This window comes from Buteo buteo, chromosome 6, assembly GCF_964188355.1.
Source record: "Buteo buteo chromosome 6, bButBut1.hap1.1, whole genome shotgun sequence".
In the NCBI taxonomy this organism is placed as follows: domain Eukaryota; kingdom Metazoa; phylum Chordata; class Aves; order Accipitriformes; family Accipitridae; genus Buteo; species Buteo buteo.
In genome coordinates, this window is record NC_134176.1 from 18620780 (window position 1) to 18637569 (window position 16790).

The 16790-nt window shown below is 41.6% G+C and overlaps 1 protein-coding gene across 1 annotated transcript in view; it reads left to right on the forward strand.

The window, feature by feature from the left end:
- The first annotated feature begins 11236 nt into the window (after window positions 1-11236).
- Window positions 11237-16790, forward strand: part of FBLN5 (fibulin 5) — a 46817-nt gene continuing 41263 nt past the window's right edge. The window contains exons 1-3 of the mRNA XM_075029950.1: window positions 11237-11704; window positions 13848-13902; window positions 16352-16403. Of these exons, the coding sequence (XP_074886051.1) occupies window positions 11688-11704; window positions 13848-13902; window positions 16352-16403 (124 nt within the window). The 5' untranslated portion in view covers window positions 11237-11687. The remainder of the gene's footprint in view (window positions 11705-13847; window positions 13903-16351; window positions 16404-16790) is intronic.

Sequence of the window (16790 nt, forward strand, 5' to 3'; positions counted from 1 at the left end):
GCTTCTAATGCCCAGTCAGCTGGAAGAGACCCAGGAGGGAAGCTCGTGTGTATGCAGGAGTCCTTAGTCATCTACTTTTAATAAAGTCCAGTTTTGCTTTGGCAAGACCCAGCCTATCTTGCGACTTAGACCCCCTGCTCTGAAGGAATATATTCCAAAATTCTCTTAGGTGTTTTTTATGGTTAACTGGCAAGTGCATGCAGAGTCAGTGACAACAGAGGAGTTGACATGTTTCATGAAGATGTGAAAACAAGTCAAACTAGCAAATGAGTGTGGGACAACAGATTTCCTGATTGAAGACAAGTTAATGTACAATAGTGAAACGTAGCTACAATGTTCGTATTGGGTGTATATTTGAGTAGATCAACCACATATGTCTTCTAGGGCCTGTATGCTTATCATGTGAGGTAAATTTTAACCTAGTCTGCTGAAAAAAGGAGATCGTGTGCACTTCCTGCAAGTAGATGAGAAAGATGAAATGCGTTTGCTAGCATCCATGCTCCTTTACTGAAGTCTGTCTAAAATGTGCATCTGTATTTATACAACTAAATAAAGATACCCTGATTTATACAACGTGGGTGCCCTGAATCCATGTGGTTCCTGAACAGCAAGTATAGTATTATGAGTAAAAGTACATTTAGCCTAAGCAACAAAGTGGCAACTGGATGTAAATAGCGCAACAGTAAGAGGTAGTAGTAGTTTTGAGCAAATAAGGTGAGTTGGATAAAAATATTAGTTCCTAAATAGGAACATGTATAAAAGATGAGAGCTGCCAACATTATTTCTCAGGAGAATAAACAGTGCCCATGAGAGTGATCCTGAACACTTTCAGGTGCAGGTGTCTGAGAAACTGCATTTAGGAAGGGAAATAAAGGATTCAGCTAGTCATGAGAAGAGCCAACTATATGAAATGTTGGTTGTAAAATTAACCTTTATGTAAAAATGTTTCCCCGTCTCCTGCAGCAGTTTTTCTGTTGTTACAGGGTATTAAAGTACGAGTGACGCTTTTGTTTGTAATAAAAGGGTGTTTTCAGAATTGCAAGCAAATCACTGAGCTGATTCTGGTTCATCCGTATGTTTCGGTTTACATGCCATACCATGGATCCAACACTAAATTGTACTAGGAGTAAAAATATAGTAAAGAAAGTGACTGGAATGGCAGACTGGAGCACTGAAAAATAGTCATCAGAACTGAAACTTTTTCTGGAAATAGAACTGGAAAATATCCAGACTGCACTTTGCTCTGTATGCTCAAGTAAAGGGTGCCAATAAAAAGGCACACAGAAGACTGCCTTATTTTTGACAATAGGAGCAGGAACAGATGTGTTCAACAGTTTTCAGCTAACTTAGAGGAGGCTTATTATGAAACTACAAAAATTTGAGGAGTACAGGATTCTAAAGCAAATGAATGAGTCATGACTAGACTTGCCAGATCTGTCTGGACCTAAACCCAGGCTCTGAATAGCACATTGTCTGCAGAGGTCTCGGGCTCAAGGCCCTGCAGAGTGTCACCTGCAGGCAAAGGTCTTGCAGACAGTACCTATATCTTTACTGGACTATGGACAGAACGACAACTATGGTGTGCTGCCCAGAACCTGCCTACTTCGACTGGGCATTCAGGGAGCCCTCAGCACTCTGGCTGCGATGTTCTTCTCCTGAACTCAATCAGTCAGTGGCTCCAACTTCCTTGTACTGGTACTTTTAATAGTCAGATGCTTTGCAGGCAACCTGAAGCCTCTGCTGCCCTGGCCAAATGTGACTAGTAAACCTAGTTACATGAAAGACAGTACTTCCACTAGAAACTAAAATGGGAATTGATCAAAACCCAAAGGGCCAACCTTCCAGTTCTGGAGGTATAACTAAAACCCTGGTGAGAGGCCAAACTGAGGCTGAATTGAGCCTGTAACTCACAGGAAGAAGGTTACATGTGCTCTGTCAGAGTGACATGGTCCTTGACTTTCTGCTTGGCACTGAGCCTAACAGTTGCATGTGGTGCTGATGAGTCTATGACTGCTACTAAAAGACTACAGAGGAGAGGAGATGGGCTTTGTGCTGAGAAGTTCCACTTCAAAAAGTGGTTGGACTTACCTTCTTGGATCCTTCCCTCTTTACCCACTCCCCAGTCTTCTAAAGGTATCTCAGAAGACCTCCTAATAGCACGTTCCAGTGCCAAGACCTCTGGGAGTCTTAGCCACACCAAACTCGGCCTCAGTGCCCATTCCATGGTCCCTTTCTTGGGCTGTCAAGGCTGGCTACAAAGGCTGTAGATGAAATCCTAGACTTGGAAATAAATGACAACTATTATACCCAAATTCCCAAGTTTTTGCTGGAAAAACTTCATGTTTGCTATTTACAGGTGCCACTTAGGAGACGGCTGGAGCCAGTTTCAGTTGCATAGAGTAACAGAGTAAATGTAAAAATAAATCCACATACCATGGATCAGAGCTAGTTTTCTGAGATACATAGTTGTTAAGGGTAATCTCCAAGAAAATCTATGCCTAAAAGATCAACAGTCTCCTGTGCTGGGCTACTGATTTGCCTGATAGAGTGGATTTACTGTTCTGTATTTTATTAAGCATTATATGGAAACCTATTAAATACAGTATCTTATTTGGTAACTTCTGTTCTTCTAGTACTAAGGCAATTTTTGTGAGAGGTCACACTTAGGATAAACAATTCAGCTGTTACATACCCTCACCTTTAATTCAGTTACAACGCTTAATTTCTAAATGTCAAGTGAGTTCTGATGAATTGTTACTCTTCATTTTCTTGATTTATTCTACAACCTCTTTCTGCTGGTACTTGAATTTTAGGCAGATCCTCCCAAGTATAATTTCTTTTTTTAATTCCACTATGGGAACCTCTTGAAGTTTCTCTAGCAAATGCAGATGAAGAAGAATCACTTAATTTTCTACTGTGATCTTATCTTTACTATTTTTATACCTTGTTCATTTGTTGGCTTTGCAGACTGTTTGGCAGTTCTCCTGCTCTTGGTGTGTCTGAAAAAGAATTTATTATTAGCTTTTATGCCTCTTACAATTTGCTTCTCAAACTTTCTTGGCTTGCTTTTCTGTTTTTTACATTTAACCTGTCAGAGGTTTTGTTCCTTTCTATTTTCTTCATTGGGCACAATTTCAGCTTCTTGAATTTTGCTCTGAAACAGTGGACCAAATGGGGACTGATTGCTTTATCAGGCTCCAGCTATGGTCTCTGTTAGCAGTACAAGTGCTTCTGCTGGGAGAAGGGTCCCATGCCACCAATTTTTCACATGGCTGCTTGAGGTTCTGGTCCTCTACAGCACCCCAACAGGCTGGAGCCCCTGGGATCAGCCAAGCTCCTTCTGCAGGGGGAACTCCCAGTACCGCTCAGCTCCTTCTGCTGTGACAACCAGCACAAGTCAAAGTAGAGGCCAGCAGGTTAAAAAAAGAGAAACCATCTGTGCTGTTAACTGCATCATTTTGCAAGACTTTGTGCGTCCTGCAGCATGCATACAGCAGAACTAGCAAACAGGACTAGCATCCCCTGCCCAGTGGAATTGCTACCTATAGCTTTCTGAATTGCTTCTTTATAGCAGCCCTCATTGCTGCAGAGCAATGGTTGATGAGTCTGAAAACAAAGACAACACACATCATTTTTATCACCCAGTTTCATAGCCAATTTATTTCCAAAGAATATGGTTAACTTAGAAAACCCCCAAAGTAAACAGGCAAATTGTGAAATGGTGTAATCCCTGCTATGGGAATAAGTAAATTAAGTGTAGTAGTTTTTAAATTGAAGAGAAGTTTGAAAATGTCTTCTGGGGTTAGGAAAGCAGTTGAGTAAGTTGACAAAACAGTCAAAATTATCCTCCTCCTCATACAGAAACTTTCTGCCACTCCTACATTTGTCTAACATTTAACCCTGGAAATCATAAGGAAAAGATCAAAAAAAATGTAGGCATCTTTGCCGATTGTTTTATTGGAAAAAGAAACAGAAGTCTTTGCTTATATGTGCCCCTATAAGAGTGAAACATTTAAAAAGGGAAAATTTTCCACCACTTGGAAAGAGAGAAGCTCTGAAAGAGAGGGCTGATGTCAAATATTTTTCTACTCTGGATTCATCAGCAGGGTTCTGGCAGGTGCCCTTACAAAAATAGTGCACATACTTGTGAACATTTAAACATCCCCGTTGAGAGATGGCATTTCCACAGGCTTGTTTGGGTTTGCTCAGAACCTGAAGTGTTTTAATGGAAAATGCAGAATATGCTTGATGCTACAGAGGGCAATCTTTTGCTCTGGATAAAACCAAAGTGAATTGCCTAAGCAGATAAAATGAAATATTAAAAAAAAAAAAAAAGTGGGGGGAGAAAGGATGCTCAACTAAATCTGAAAAAAAAAAAAAGAAAAGAAAAAAGAAAACCCACCCAAAATGTAAATTCCATGTGATGGAAATTATGTACCTGGGAAAGGAGGAAGCACAGATGAAGCTGATGCTGTACTAGCACATGTGCCCCAGCAGATAGGGAACGCTACCAGATTAACTTGGAAGGGTGAACTACTGTCTCCAGTCAGCTGCTCTAACATGCAGCCTGATGCTGTTGTGCCATGTGTGCCCAGTGTGTACGGTGTGGTGTACAAGTCAGTAAAGAACTTGAGAAACTGCAAAAGACTCTGCAGTCTTGAAGCATTTAAGCATAAAATAAATTGGTCCTGAATATTTCTAAGGGAGGTTTTAGTACATACTTCTAACTGTCTGGTCATAATTGGAGACCAATGGTTTATGTATCCCAGGCACTTGCAAAAAGTGAATGTTGGCTTGCTCAAATAGTGCAACAGACTTTAGTCTTGGTCCAGAAGTATTAAGAGTTTATGTCTTTATTTATGGAAGGTCATTCTTAGCTGAAGCTGGCCATAAAGGATTTACACTTGTTATTAAAAGGGGCTGGTAAACATCTTGTCACAAGATTAAAGAATATTGTTTTCAACCACACTGTCTAGACCATTTGAATGGAGTACTGCGTCCAGCTCTGGGGCCCTCAACATAAGAAGGACATGGACCTGTTGGAGAGAGTCCAAAGGAGGGCCACGAAGATGATCAGAGGCCTGGAGCACCTCTGCTATGAAGAAAGGCTGAGAGAGTTGAGGTTGTTCAACCTGGAGAAGAGAAGCGTCTGGGGAGGCCTTATAGCAGCCTTCCAGTACTGAAAGGGGGGGCCTACAGGGAAGCCGGAGAGGCACTTTTTACAAGGGCATGTAGTGATAGGACAAGGGGTAATGTCTTTAAACTGAAAGAGGGTAGATTTAGATTAGATATAAGGAAGAAACTCTTCACTGTGACGGTGGCGAGGCACTGGCACAGGTTGCTCAGAGAGGTTGTGGGTGCCCCATCCCTGGAAGTGTTCAAGGTCAGGTTGGATGGGGCTTTGTTGTGGTTTAAGCCCAGCCAGCAACAAACCACCATGAAGCTGCTCGCTCACTCCTCCTCACCAGTGGGGTGAGGAGGAGAAAATATAAAGAAAAGCTCATGGGTCAAGACAAGGAGGGATCATTCACTAATTATGGCCATGGGCAAAAAACAGACTCAGCTTGGGGAACAAAATCAATTTAATTTGCTACCAATCAAATCAAAATGAGGATAATGGGAAGTAAAACCAAACCTTAGTACACCTTCCCCCCACCCCTCCCTCCTTCCCAGGCTCAACTCCACTCCCAGTTCTCTCTCCCTCCTCCCCCTGGTGGCGCAGGGGAACAGGGGATGGGGGTTGGGGTCAGTTCCTCACACGTTGTCTCTGCCGCTCCTTCCTCCTCAGGGGCAGGACTCATCACACTCTTCCCCTACTCCACCGTGGGGTCACTCCCATGGAGACAGTCCTTCATGAACTTCTCCAGCATGAGTCCTTTCCGTGGGCTGCAGTCCTTCAGTCACAGACTGCTCCAGCGCGGGCTTTCCCACGGAGTCACGGCCATCTTGGGGGGCATCCCCCTGCTCCGGCGTGGGGTATTCCCCGGGGCTGCCGCTGGGCATCTGCTCCCCTGCTCCCTCCACGGGCTGGGGGGGCACAGCCTGCCGTCGCACCACGGGCTGCAGGGGCATCCCCTCCTCCCCCTCCTTCTTCACTGACCTCGGTGTCTGCAGAGGGGTTCCTCTCGCACTCCAACCTCCTCCCCCGCTGCAGGTTCCCCTTCTTAAATCTGTTCTCCCAGAGGCGCTACCACCATCGCTGATGGGCTCGGCCTTGGCCAGAGGCGGGTCCAACTTGGAGCCAGGGAAGCCTCTAGCAGCTTCTCACAGGAGCCACCCCTGTAGCTGCTCCCCCGTTACCAAAAACCCCGCTACACAAACCCAAAACAGGCTTTGAGCAACCCAATCTAGTGGAAGGTGTCCCTTGGAACTAGATGATCTTTAAGGTCCCTTCCAACCCAAACCATTCTATGATTTGACAAAAATGCAGAGGAGCAAAGACCGCAGCCTAGCTTATGTACATGTCAATCTTATAAAATAAACTAAAATATCTGTCTAATTTCAGGCAAAATGTGAATTGCAGTTACCAGAGCTGTGCTCAAGGATGAGATGCAACAGAAACAAAGGTAAAAGTGTTAACAGTAGCTGGGGCATCATGTTCTCAGATACTCAGAATAACTCAAAGAAGAGGTGCAAGTTCTCGAGGCTATCTTTTGTCTTTAGGTACAGGATGGTGTTCTATACACTTTTTACATGAAAATAGTTTTAAAAGCATAAATGCTGGTCATTTAAGTATTGAAAAATCAAGAATAATGTTGTATACTGTTGCAAATTAATAGTAATAGGAAGGAACCTGCTGAGAGTTGTCGCATGCACCAAAAATGCTGTGAAAGATTCTGTATTTTTCCTGGGAAAGTTATAAAAAGCTTTTAGTTTGCTTGCTTACCTTACTTTTGTTGGGGGAAAAAAACCCCTGAACCATACTGAAGCATTCTTCCAAGAATATTGCTCTTTTTTGCCTCAGGTGGCCTTCCTAGACCTTCCTACAAAACACTACAGCTAAACAGGTGGTCATGAACATCAAACTTGATCTCACTAAAGGTAATACACCTGAAATAGTTTTGTCTTACAGCAGATGCAGTTCATTGGGCATGAGTTTAAGCTGTTTGGGTTTTGGTACGTACCTGCTAGATTCTACTATCCCTCATTTAATGGGATGATTAATATGTTTTCAAAGCAATAAAGTGGAGTCAGATACTAGTCCATGTTTAGTGTTGTTACGTTGGAGAATGGATCCAGTGGTGCCGGGGTTTTCCACTGATAACTTTTTTCCTAAAAGAATCTTTGCTGTTAGAAACCAGTATCAGAGTGACCACAGACCTGTAAAGATAGTAACGTCTATAAGATGTAGAGTTAGATAAAGCAAAACAAAAACTTTAAATCCTGGGGTCTGCCTGGTAGGATGCTCTGAGACCATCTGCTACAACATTAGAATGGCAGTCTGCTTACTGTTCTTGGGAAGCAGTGATACCGTCAGTGGTATTGTCATCCCAAAGGAACACATGCTTCAGCCAGATGGGTGACATCCCCATACAGGAGGGAAGGAAGGGATGCTGTATTGGCTCTTTTTTCCACAGATATCTCACACAGATGGTAACTGTACCATGTTGAGGCAACTGAGCCCCAAAAGGCAGCAGCACAACAGAAACTGTTACACTTTCTCCTTCCTAAAAACAGTAGTGTGAGCTGTGACATGACATCTCAGAGACTCTACGTTCCCAGTACATTTTAGTTAGCACTAGTGATGTTTTTACAATTACATATTATGTTAATTTGCACTGTTAATTCTTGCTTGTGTTATGTTTGGCTACAAAAGGAAAATATGTGTGGGTCTGTGCTTTGAGCTTCTGGCCTGAGCCATCTGGAACAGGTTATTGCATCGTTCATGTTATGAGACAGCAATTACATTTCAGACACTGAATGAAGCAGACCTCAGCTGATAACATAAGGTAGTCCATCTTTGAAAAAGGAGAGGGAACCCTCCCCAAACACCAGGAGTTTGCAATTGAGATTCTTTCCTGGGAAGTGGTAGAAACAAGCCCTACTCTTTTTCAGGCAGATTTAGGGTTTGAGACCAAGTTTCCCACATGCTTAGAGCTATTCATGTGGCAGTAGGGTGAAATGTGTATATTTCAAATCACTGCCTGTCATGTGTTATATCAATGTGTGACAATTTCAAAAGCTTACTTATTTGGCAGTCTCCAAGAACACTTGGATCAATCTCCACAGTCAGGTAGAAGCCCAACTTGCAAATCTCATGGAGCTTAGGTGCTATCAAAATGCAATTGTTCCTGCAAATGCCCAGCAGTTGTGCTCTAAGTGTTTTACCAGTTTTGTTGGTAGAAAATTTGGTTCCATAAGGTTTGGTAGGAGCAAAATGAATGTTTTAAGCACCTAACGCTTGAATATATAGGGCCTTAAAGTGTCAGTTATTGGCACATTCCTTTAGTGAATTCAGGTCAGTACGGCTGTGTAAAGGATGCCTAAGACTTGTCACTTAGAATGACTTTGGGCTGTCACTACCACCATACAGATCTGTGTGATTTGACTCTGCTCCAGCAGTTTGACAATGTCCTTGAGAATGTTCAGAGAGGGTGGACTTTAAAAAATGATAAGAACATCTAAAAAGGGTGTTTGACAGATTTACTTCTGGAGACCTGTAAGTATAATATCAGGATTAAAAAAGAAGATGAAGTGTTGTAAAAGTTAGTAGATGAGGACTTGTTTTTGTGAGGCAGATTTTTTGTTCAGGAGTGCTGAGTGTAATTAAGTCTTACTGAGTTCCCTGACCTATATACAGCTTTTGTCTTAGCATTCAAAAGCCATTAAATTATGTTCTTCAGTGCTGAGAGCCCCTATTAACCCAGTGTTGTGCATTATCTACAGGAGCATGGCGCAATTCATACATTTGGTTGTCTCCTCCAAGGAGGGTAGAGTCAAGGTTACATGACATAGTTTATGTGCCCCTTATGATTATGTATTACACAATTTTTGAAATCCAAGTCTTAAACATAATTAGAGATATAGTTTCAACCCTGGCTATGCACTAAGCAAACTTTAAGAACATAGTTACTTAACAGAGCCCCATTTTATACTGGGGACTGTTCTGCACCTCCTCATGAAGACAAAGAAAATGTCAAGGTAGTCTAAATAAAGTAGTGGATTTTATGACATAAGGGGATAGTTGAGACCACTGAAATGAGAGTGCTGCTAGACCTGAAGTTTAGCCACCATCTTCAACATAAATGGTGAAGGTGCCAGCACATGGTGTTGAAAGGTATATTGAATTGTCCATGTTTTTGTAGGGTGAACAAAAGGGGGTTTATGTACCACAAACATCTTCCTTTATGCAACTCTTCATATCAAAGAGAGTTGTGAGAAGGGTGTGGCTGCATCTCATTATTTTGTGGGTCATGGCAGTTACAGAAAGGTACTGCAGAAATTCCACTTAACCATAACATCAAATCCTTTTATTTAGGAAAAAAAAAGTCACCATGCTGTAAACTAGCCCAAGTTGTGGTTTGGTACACTTTTTATACTCTGCTTTTTATCCACTCCAGCTGTCAGATGGAGACAGGAAAAATCAAAACATTTGTACAGTGCTCCTTCTTAAGGGAGCCCCTTAGGTGGTCAGGTCTGGATCCACCTCCTGTCTCCAGCACTGGAGCACGTCTGCCAGTTGGCTCATGAATCAGAACTCTTATAGTCTGAGGCAATTCTTTGGGAGCAGACTGGTGCTGCATTTGTACAGTGATACTGGCATGCATACAATGATTTTGCCATATGATGGTGAGAAAAATTCAGTGAGCAGCAAGTGAAGGATCAACAAGTATATGAAGCAAGCTCTTCATCCACACAAATGGATACTCAGAGCATCTGCTTTGCTGTAGAGCTGTTTCTCATAGTTTCAGTAGATGTTCACACACCTAACATACAGTAAGCACTGCTACTTTTAGACTTGTTAGCTCTCCAGATCATTGAGAGTATTGAGAAACACTGGACTTACGGAGTGATGAGAATGCTCACTGTTAACCTTTTGCCACAATGAAAATTTGGCCAGTCTTTGCTTTCCATCTCTTGCCTGTTTTCTGACCCATGACAAAACTTTCCTCTCACAACATGCCCAGCGAGCTTCTTCAGAAGTCCCTTGTGTGAGTTTTTGTTAAGCTTTTGGGACATCTGTTTAAAATAAGTTAACTTGTTCTTGTTTATCTGCAAATGTATTGACACTGTTTGAATAATTCTAGGAGAGTGTTTAATTTTCCATGCAATGCAAGTGATGTAAGCAAGTCACCAAGAGACAAACTGTCAGAAATGGCACTGAGCGGCTGGTGCTGTCGTTTTTGAAAAATAATTTGGACAATTATAGCCAATTAGCGAGGTACAGAGCTCTTGCACTTCCCATTGGCACCGATATGCCTTGTGGGTGCTCAGCAATCCTGAAGCAGTTCAGTCTTTGTACCTCTCAAGCTGGATATCCATGCTTAGAGGCCAGTTTTATGAATATCTGTTATAATAACTCTGTTTCTCAATCTGTTACAGAGACATGTATGATAGATTTTTATCTCATCAGACATTTCATGTTCCTTAGGAATAACAGTCTTCCTCAAATGGAAGACTCTACAGAAATTCAAAGTAGTAATTTAATGTCTATGTCCTTATTTAATTTCAGTGTTCATCTTTGGATCTAGTATAACCTCTGCAGCATCTGATTGCTTACCTCTCACATCTCATAAATGTTCTGCTTGACCTAGTAAAGCTCTGCCTGTGGCAAAGTTGCAGAACACCTGAAAAAGTACTTTATTTCCTTCCTCTTCAATCATAACTGGAGATCTGCAGGACACGTTTTTCCTGAGAAATATTTCATTTCACAAACTGCTCCCTTAAGCGTGGGGTCAATTTAAAAAGGGCCAGTGTTTGTAGACAAGCCATTTGTTTTCCTTTGAATGTTTAATTTGTTTATTCCTGTTTTCAAATAATCCCTAAGCAATATAGTTCCTGTAGCTGCGATCGTCATGAATTCAAGTTATTCACCTCCCAGAGGGTCAGACCTTTCATCAGTATGCCATTGGCACGAAGCAGCGAGTGTTGCATATTCATCGTCCGAGACACCGGCTAGAGGGCCTCCAAAAAGCCTGACTTTTTTTTTGTTCTCAGAGCAAGGAAAACAATCCCTTCCCTTCTCCAGTCCCTTGATAAGGGTTTCTGTCCAATAACGGTGCTCTCTGCTCTGAGGCACATTTAACTGTGAAGTTTGCAGCGGGAGAGGCTTTCCTTCAAGCTGTTAGTGTTTTATCCTGGCAGGCTCCTCGAGGTTGTTGTGAGGAGTCTAGCCAGTTGGTGAGCTTTGTAATCTAAACCAGCTGTCCCAGGCTGAGGCCCCCATTTGCATTGTTTAACATACTTAGAAAATGAAGTGTTCATTTTTAACATTCCTCCTCCAATTGGTTTAATGCTGAATTACAGAAGAGAACTAAGCAAAACCAGGTGCTTTCTCTGTATTCTCTCCAGTGTCTGAGGAGGTACAGACGGCTCCCGATCTTCTCCATTACTTGCTATTTCATTCTTTGGACTATAAATGACTGAGGAACTGAAGTGTTAGCAGAGGGTAATGTTTGGAAAAACTTTCTAGTTATTCATCAGCACAGGCTCTGGTTTTTTTCCACCTTTCCCCAACGATTTTGGACATGCAAGGATTAAAAAGGTAAGTGGTATGCATGAAACTTCTTTACTTACTGAAGGGAAACCTACTTGTGGAAAATATCTGTGGCAGGGATTCGGTATGCCAATCCACTTGCTAAAGCCATTTGCAAAGAGACAGGATCTCAATGGTCAGAGGTGGGGAAAGACAATCTGTCTGTTATTAAAGCTGTGCTGTCTCTGACGAGTTCCTTCTTGATCTGTGCTTATACTCTGCGCTTTAGAACCCCGGCATCCACGGGAGTGCTGAATTGCAACAGCAAACGATCCTGCTGGCTACAGTGATTGATTTGAAGCTAATTAGTTACTATTGCAGAAGTTAATTACTAGTTTAAAATATTTTGCCTGCTGGGCAAGCTACTATGACCAGCTGCATACAGTGTTGATAGGTTGTGCTGTATGTCTATTAATATTTCTTGAGGGGATTTGACATCTAAAGTAATGAGCAAATTGAGATGGTGGTTGCAGGCAGAACACGTATGAGGCAGTAAGGTCAGCCCCCCCCCCCAAAGGAAAGAATATATCATCTTGTAACAACGGAAACTAAAGACTGTCTAGAAACATATGAGTTTTGTCTGACCAGTTTTATAGGGGATTTTGTTAGCGCGCGCTGCTCTGCAATAATGTAGAGCGTAGCCCAGTTGCTAGGTATGTTGACGCTCAGCTATAACCTGTTCTATTTCCTTCTAGTGCTGTTCTTGCTATATGCAAAGTAAGTATGCAATCTTTATATCAGGGCATGCTTTAAAATCTCTTCAAAAAGATTTGAGGAATCAATAAATGAAGTGCAAACCGAAATGGATATACATTGTACTTTGAATTCTTTACATCCAACTCTAAGGAAAAGTCTGTGCAGAATTTGCCTTCCCTTGTCACTCAAATGCTGCCAACAAGCACAATCTGTCTCCGCAGCACTATGAACAACCATTTTAGGGTTTATGTTTACTTTTCAGAACTTGTGCCTGTCTCCTCATTTAAAACAAATTTGTCCAAATGTGTCGGTCACTGTTTGTGTGTGGTTTTGTCTGATGCATTTGTAGGTCTTGTTCAGCAGCTCAGTTTGCACTGGAAATCAAAGACAGCTCTAAGAGAGAAAGTTGGCAGCTTGCTTGGGTAGCAGAACTAAGGCTACCTAAAATATCCCTTGCTTCCTGTACTGGCTTTGTGGGAATGTATTGTATACAATTGCCATTCAGAACTAGAATCCAAGATAAGCAAGAGGTGGGTCTAATTGTATTGAGAGGGAGTTTTATATAAGGCAGTGGCAAAACACTGAAATCCATAGTACATAGAAAAAAATCATTTCTTACTGTCCTTTCCTGGTTTTCTGTCTGTTAGTAAATACTTAGATGACCAGACTTTTTATGCTCCAGGTAAGGAGTTCCAAAAATAGCCATAAAGCTCTATTAGCAAGGGATCCTCTTCTTTCACTTGCAGTGAAGAGACCCAGTAAGTCCCACTAGATGCTAAGATGATATAACTGGGGAAGGCTCCATTGAAGATAGCAACTTGTAGTAGCTGATGACACTCTGCAAGTGTGTCTACTTGCAGAGCAACATATTACTCAAGATTGAGTAAAGGGACAGAATCTGGCCCTAAGAAAATGGATTAATCTCAAATATAGTCTCCTGGGGATGAAATGCGGTTTAGCGGTTAGAGCAACTGGCTTGGATTCAGGACCTCCTGCATGACATGTCTGCAGCCCTGCCAATGTGTTGCACTCTGAGCTTAGGCAGGGCCTGTGCTCTGGTTTACCCATCTGTAAAATGTGCATAATGTGTAAGAAAAACTTTTATATTCTCAAAAGAAATGTGTCAGAGAGGGGCAAAAATGCTTTTTCGAATATTGCATACTTGTTCATTAAACAGCTGCTGCATGGGATGTCATAAAAAGTAGGTTAGTTAATAGACATGTACAGTCTGATTCTGATCCCAGTTGCATAAAACCATAGTAAAATTAGTGATTTTGAGCTCTGAATCTGGCCCACAGTTGTATTATTCCTTCTCCAGAGGCCAAATTCATATTAGCAAAACTCTGTGGAATACACCAAAGTGTCACTAGAAATTAGCTTCCCCATGTGTATTTAATGCTATGTAATGAGCCTGCATATCAGAAGGTTTTCAGCCTATTTTCTATGCACATTACAGGATACTGACTGCTTTCACACTGGCCATCTACCTTTCAAGCCCTGGAAAAGCACAGGTGAGCAGTGCACGCAAAGATCTATGTACTGTTTTGTACTGAAGCTCTATATGGCATGAGATTTAACTGGCTAGCAGGTGAATAGGAAGCTCTGTGGTCTGGGGTTTACATGAAAAGGAAGCTGTGTGGTCTAAGAGTTTAGAGGGGAGAACTTGGAGCCAGCAGGATTCTGGAGTTGAACATGGACTGAGCTTATTGACTCATCCTTGCCAGCTCAGCAAAATTTCCCTGTAGAAACCTGGACCTCACTGAAAACTTGATTCTGCCTCTGAACTGAACAATTCTGGAAAAGGAAATAAGAAAAGCCATCCCATGAGAGCAGGGACAGCTCAGTTCTGTGGTGGGGAACATCCCCTCTTGGAAAACTTATTCATATAAATAGGCATTTTCTGTGTATAGCAGGATCTTGTCTTAAGACTGTTCAATTTTGGACCGTGATCCTGAATGACTGTATCCTAGTTTTCATTTTAAATTATGCCCGAAACATTTTTGTTCAAGAGGCAGGGCTTTTGAGGGTGGATGGAAGTAAAGCAGTCCAGTTCTTGAAATAGCAGAAGCATTAGTTCTTTGTGTTCTTGGGCTCCATTTGGACTTTAAATTAGGAAAAATGTTTCCCAAAGGCATGTTAAGTTTGGATTCCTAGTTGATACTCCAGATATACTTAGTGTGCAGAGCTGTGTTTCTAAATACCTTTGCCAAAAGTCTCTGAAATGTAGTTGTTGTTTTTTTTTTCTATTACATTGAAAATTTCCTGCACATGGCATGCTTATTGATATTTTTGTGAACATTGGATCTGTATGGGAAATGCTTTTCATGCCCCTGGAGAATTTTTGAGATGTGTTTAAGGGTTTGTTTTTATAATTTAAAAAATATTGTTTCCATTGTGATTTTTATAGAAACAACTTGTACCATAAATTGATTTTTGAAGTCCAAGCAAAAAGCAATTCTTTCTGAAGATATTGAAACTGGTCAGCCTGACAATATTGGAAGCTTTTCTAGAATAAAGTTCTAGAAAGTTGTTGAAACCAGTTCTACGATAGTTTCAGTGCTTCTGAACAATTGCTTACCGTCCCCCCTCCAAAAATTTTGTTAAACACTATCTTAACTTTTCCTATTAACCTAGGTGTAGTCTACACACCACAGCACAGCAAAGAGAACAAAAGGTAGACTACGTACATTCTTTAAAACATGAGGCTGATTATACATTTTCCCATCAGAATATTTTGGCTTTCCACAACACGATACCAAAACATCTCAGAATGCCAAAATAAATGAAGGCAGAATTCCTTCATACTTGTTTGACACTTTTAGCAGTGGTTTTGTGTATTCATATGTGCAAGTGGCAGATGCAGTCCAAACAGTGCCATGTGTTTCACTTCATGTCCCCTCCCTAGTTCCTGCAATGGCCCACTTCCACTGCCTTAGTCCTCTAACACCTTGTCTCCCATCTACAACTTACTACTTTTCCAAACATGAACCAAGTACTTTACTGTTCCACTGATTTCTTCCACAAAGTCCAAAAATAAGTGTCTTTATCATTTAACAACAACAAAAAAGGAAGAATCTTGAAGACAGTCCATCCCTCTGCCCTCTGGTTACTTCAGTGGTTCCTGTTTTCTGGATATCTCTTACATTCCTTAGTATAACCTATTTACTGGCAGGATCCTGTGGTTGTGTCAACTGCTTGGCCCGTTCCTCAACAGCTGGAGGCCCAGTTAAAAACTAGGGAGAGCAGGGGATCATTTTAATGGGCTTTGACACAATCATCACCAGGACTCTTACTGGTTTAGAAATACTGCAGGTCACCAATGAGGTGCTGAAGACTCAAGGTTGAAACCCTGATAAAGACCAGCACCACAGGATAGGAAGGAAGAAGGCTTCCAGTAACTTTGCATGCTTAGAACATGTGTCATCTAAAGATTTATGCTCTAAAAATCAAAATGTTTGGTATAAACAAAAAGCCTTGCTTTTATTAAGCTAGTTATGTTTTAACTGTGGCTTCAGTTCAGTCAGATGCCTCACATGTTGAGATGTATGTACTGAATGGTCTATCTGCAGAGTTTTAGAGCCAGTTAGAGAGGTTAGCTAGTACCTTTTAACTGAACCCCCCTGTTCTGGCAAACACAAGACCCCCAAACAGAAGAATGTAACTTCTGTGTTAAAACCTGGTATAGAGCCCATCACACATTATGTGTTGGTTGCACCCGGGGAGAGGAATAGCCTGACACTGTCACCACCTGAGGGAACCACCTTCTGAGTTAAGGGGCTGGCAGATGTGCTGAGGCCCCAGCTTCATGCCTTGCTGACTTTCTTTTGGGGAAGGGACTTTATCTTGGTGTACTGTAGAGTGCTGAACAATTGTACTAAGCATAATAATCCAGATGAGCATTTGACTCTTGCAACCCTCTCATTTCACAGTCACTGAGTGTCCTTTGTTTTCTCATTCTAGCAACAATGCACTAATGGGTTTGACCTGGATCGTGCCTCTGGGCAATGCTTAGGTAGGACTTTCATTAAATCAATACATTTCAATTGGGGTTCAGAAATCCTGACTTTATTGAGTTAACATTGTGCTGCTGTTAGTATGTTTTAGTTGAAAATTTCTTGCTGTGTGACAAATATGTGTGTTTGTGTATATGTATATACAAAAATTTATATGTATATATATAAATATGTGTGTGTGTGTGTGTGTGTGTGTTTACATAGCGCAAGTATATACTGATCTTTGACATTATTGAGATAGTAACTGGCTGTCAGTGCTTCTCAAATAGCAGTGATGCATTTTGAAGGCAGCTCAGTCTAGTTGCCAAATGGCAAGGGTTGTTCATCCTCCTTCTCCTTCTCCTCCTCCTCCAAACTCTAGTATTTACTGTCTTTGTTGGCAGCCT